Source organism: Saccoglossus kowalevskii, chromosome 1, assembly GCF_978046115.1.
Source record: "Saccoglossus kowalevskii chromosome 1, keSacKowa6.1, whole genome shotgun sequence".
In the NCBI taxonomy this organism is placed as follows: Eukaryota; Metazoa; Hemichordata; class Enteropneusta; family Harrimaniidae; genus Saccoglossus; species Saccoglossus kowalevskii.
In genome coordinates this window covers 7,492,394-7,495,329 of record NC_140641.1, presented here as the reverse complement: position 1 = coordinate 7,495,329, position 2,936 = coordinate 7,492,394, and the positions used below count along the sequence as shown (strand labels likewise).

The 2,936-nt window shown below is 31.3% G+C and overlaps 1 protein-coding gene across 1 annotated transcript in view; it reads left to right on the top strand.

The window, feature by feature from the left end:
• LOC102805631 (uncharacterized) overlaps nt 1-1,250 on the top strand; it is a 14,638-nt gene extending 13,388 nt beyond the window's left edge. Inside the window, exons 8-9 of the mRNA XM_006823066.3 lie at nt 80-274; nt 587-1,250. Coding sequence (XP_006823129.1) covers nt 80-274; nt 587-906 — 515 coding nt within the window. The 3' untranslated portion in view covers nt 907-1,250. The remainder of the gene's footprint in view (nt 1-79; nt 275-586) is intronic.
• Nucleotides 1,251-2,936: the final 1,686 nt, after the last annotated feature.

Genomic DNA, 2,936 nt, shown 5'->3' with positions numbered 1-2,936 from the left:
GAGTTTTGTTTCAGTACAATGCATGTCAAATGTTTTTAATTCCAAAATTCATGTCAAACTCCATTTTTGCATTTCCTAGAAAACAAAATCTGGGATATAATGGCAGAGTTGGTGAAGATTTGTACCTTGCCAATTCCAAGAAATCCATTCGCTGTGGACATTGAATATTTTGATCAATTACCATTAATGGAGCGTATCTTAGCAACTGGTGCCATGGCAAACTTCCTCCAAAAAGTATTGAGCTGTAATCCAGATAAACCATACAGTAGTCATGGTAATAAACATAATTTATGCAAGAATTGATTTTCTTATACCTCCATGGATACTGGGGATAAAATATTGTAGCTGTCATAGCAACATAGGGTGGTTATTGTCCATTTTCTGTATAAATGTTGTTTAAATCTCACAGTTAATGTTAAGGAATATATGTGTTATTCGTGTATATAGTAATTAAAATGATATATATTGTTTATTTTTTTCTCAAAATACTAACAGTTTAATCATTCAAAACTAAAAAAAGTAATTATATGATAATTATATCATTTATTTATCAATTTATTGTACATGGTATTTATCTATGTTTCAGTTGTAAAAGATTTGGATGAGATTACAAAGAAACATTTTACTGACATGCAGACATATGTGCAACAACTGAAGCAGCAACCATCCGAAGTGATGCAGTCTCACTGTGCAGCAAAGTATGCTCTGCAGTCGCAACAACAAACAGTAGCACAACAATTGCAACCAGTGGTGCAGCAGCAGCAGCAAACACAACAGTCACAATCACAGCAATCTCAACAAGTAGTGCAACAACCAACAGAACAGCAGCAAAGTCAGTCTGTGCAATATAATCTATACAAAAGTAGTGGAGGCTTAACTAAGAGGGCACATGCACAATATTATTAAACCACAAATTATCCAAATCTTCATGCAATATTTTTCCTTTACAGTTTTCACCATTTTAATGAGTGAATGAGTAAAACAGTAATTTTCATGTCAAATGTTTCATTAGTATGTCTTTCAAATTATTCTTTCGACTGTACTGAAATATGTATGTTTTGTCAAGACTCATTTCGTTCATTTAGTAACAAATAATGTACATATTCTATGTGTCAGATGCATAAACCTATTTTACTGAGACCCATTTAGGCATATTAAATTTTCATGATAAAAGTATGGATTTTAGGAAGAAATGGCTTGCTACATTTAGTAATAAAACCTTTATGGTTATTCTGGTCTTCACATTAAAATGTTTATTGAGTCCTTCACTTCATTCTTAGAAGTCTGTTCAAGTAATGTTATTGTCAATGTCAAGTTTTTCACGTTGCACATACCGAGCGTAATAAGCAGCATAATTTGTTTTCAAAACTTTTGATCAAGACATGTAATCAACAGAAAATTATATCCATTTGGACCAAAATTAGGGAAACTATAGAAAAATGCATAGAAATATTTCATAAGAAATGACAGAAAAAAAAACAGGAATTAGAAAAAATAACCTGAATTATACAAAAATGTAAATTTGAATTTAACATCTTTACACAATGTTAAATTGTAATTCTGTTTATTTTGCATTGTTCTGAATAACCAGTAAATAATTAAATCTTCCTTTATTTAATAATTTGTTGCTTTACTAACTTGTTTTAACAAAGTTCAAATTGAGTATTATTAGTTTAAGTTTCATTCATACCCCATGTCAACATTGACCAATTTCGGTTTAGCTTGGTTCAAATACAAATAGGATACCATCTATACATACATACATACATACATACATACATACATACATACATACATACATACATACATACATACATACATACATACATACATACATACATACAGATAACTTTAATGTGTCTACAAATGTTACTCAGAGATGACTTGTTTCATTCATACTAAATTTGATGGCAGCAAGAATGTATAAGAATAGGGGTATGCTACTTTCATAACCATGTATGGTGATATCCGATAAAGATCTAACAAGTATTGAACCTTTGTGATTTGGATACATTTGAAAGTGATTGCCATTCTATGCACATCAATCCAACATAGTAGTACAAATGTACCATAGTATCACAGAACTCACGCAAGTCAAAAGAGCAGCCACAATTTGGTTGTTTTTACGCAACAATATGCCTGTATACAACTATTTTGTGTAAGCTGAAAACTAAAACACTCAGAGGCTGTTTTTAAGGCTGATGTTATACAGCTGCATTTGAACCTTTGTTGCTGTAGGGGCCATTTTTAGCCCTAGTGACAAGTAGTTGTTTGTTTACTCTTTCTCTTCTCCGTATGCTTCAGTTAGCAAAAGGTGCTCTGAAGTTTTTTTTAGCTCCGCTGTCGACTTTGTTGAGTGGAGCTTATCATATGAGTGATTGTCCGTCGTCGTCCGTGTCAGGTTTTACTTTTTCGACTTCTTCTTGAAAACTATAAGCCTGAATGCTTTGATACTTGGTGTATATGTACCTTGGGTAGACCTCTTTTAGATTAGTTCATTTCATGATGATATCTTCAATTCTCTAATTTTGGTGAATATTTTTGTCATTTTTGGTAAAAAGTGATATTTTCGACTTCTTGTTAAAAACCACAAGTCCAATTGCTTTGATATTATATATATAGGTACTACATGTTGACCACTTACAGATTTGTTCATTTCATGATATCTTCAATTCTTCAATTTTGCTTAATATTTTTGTCATTTTTGGTAAAAAGTGATATTTTCGACTTCTTGTTGAAAACCGCAAGTCCGATTGTTTTTATATTACATATATAGGTACTACATGTGGACCTTATTCAGATTTGTAATTTCGTGGTGATATCTTCAATTATCTAATTTTGATGATTATTTTTGTCATTTTTGGTGAGAAGTCCCATTGCTTTGATCCTATACATATTGTTCATTTTCTAATGATATCTTCTGTTCTTTTATTGAA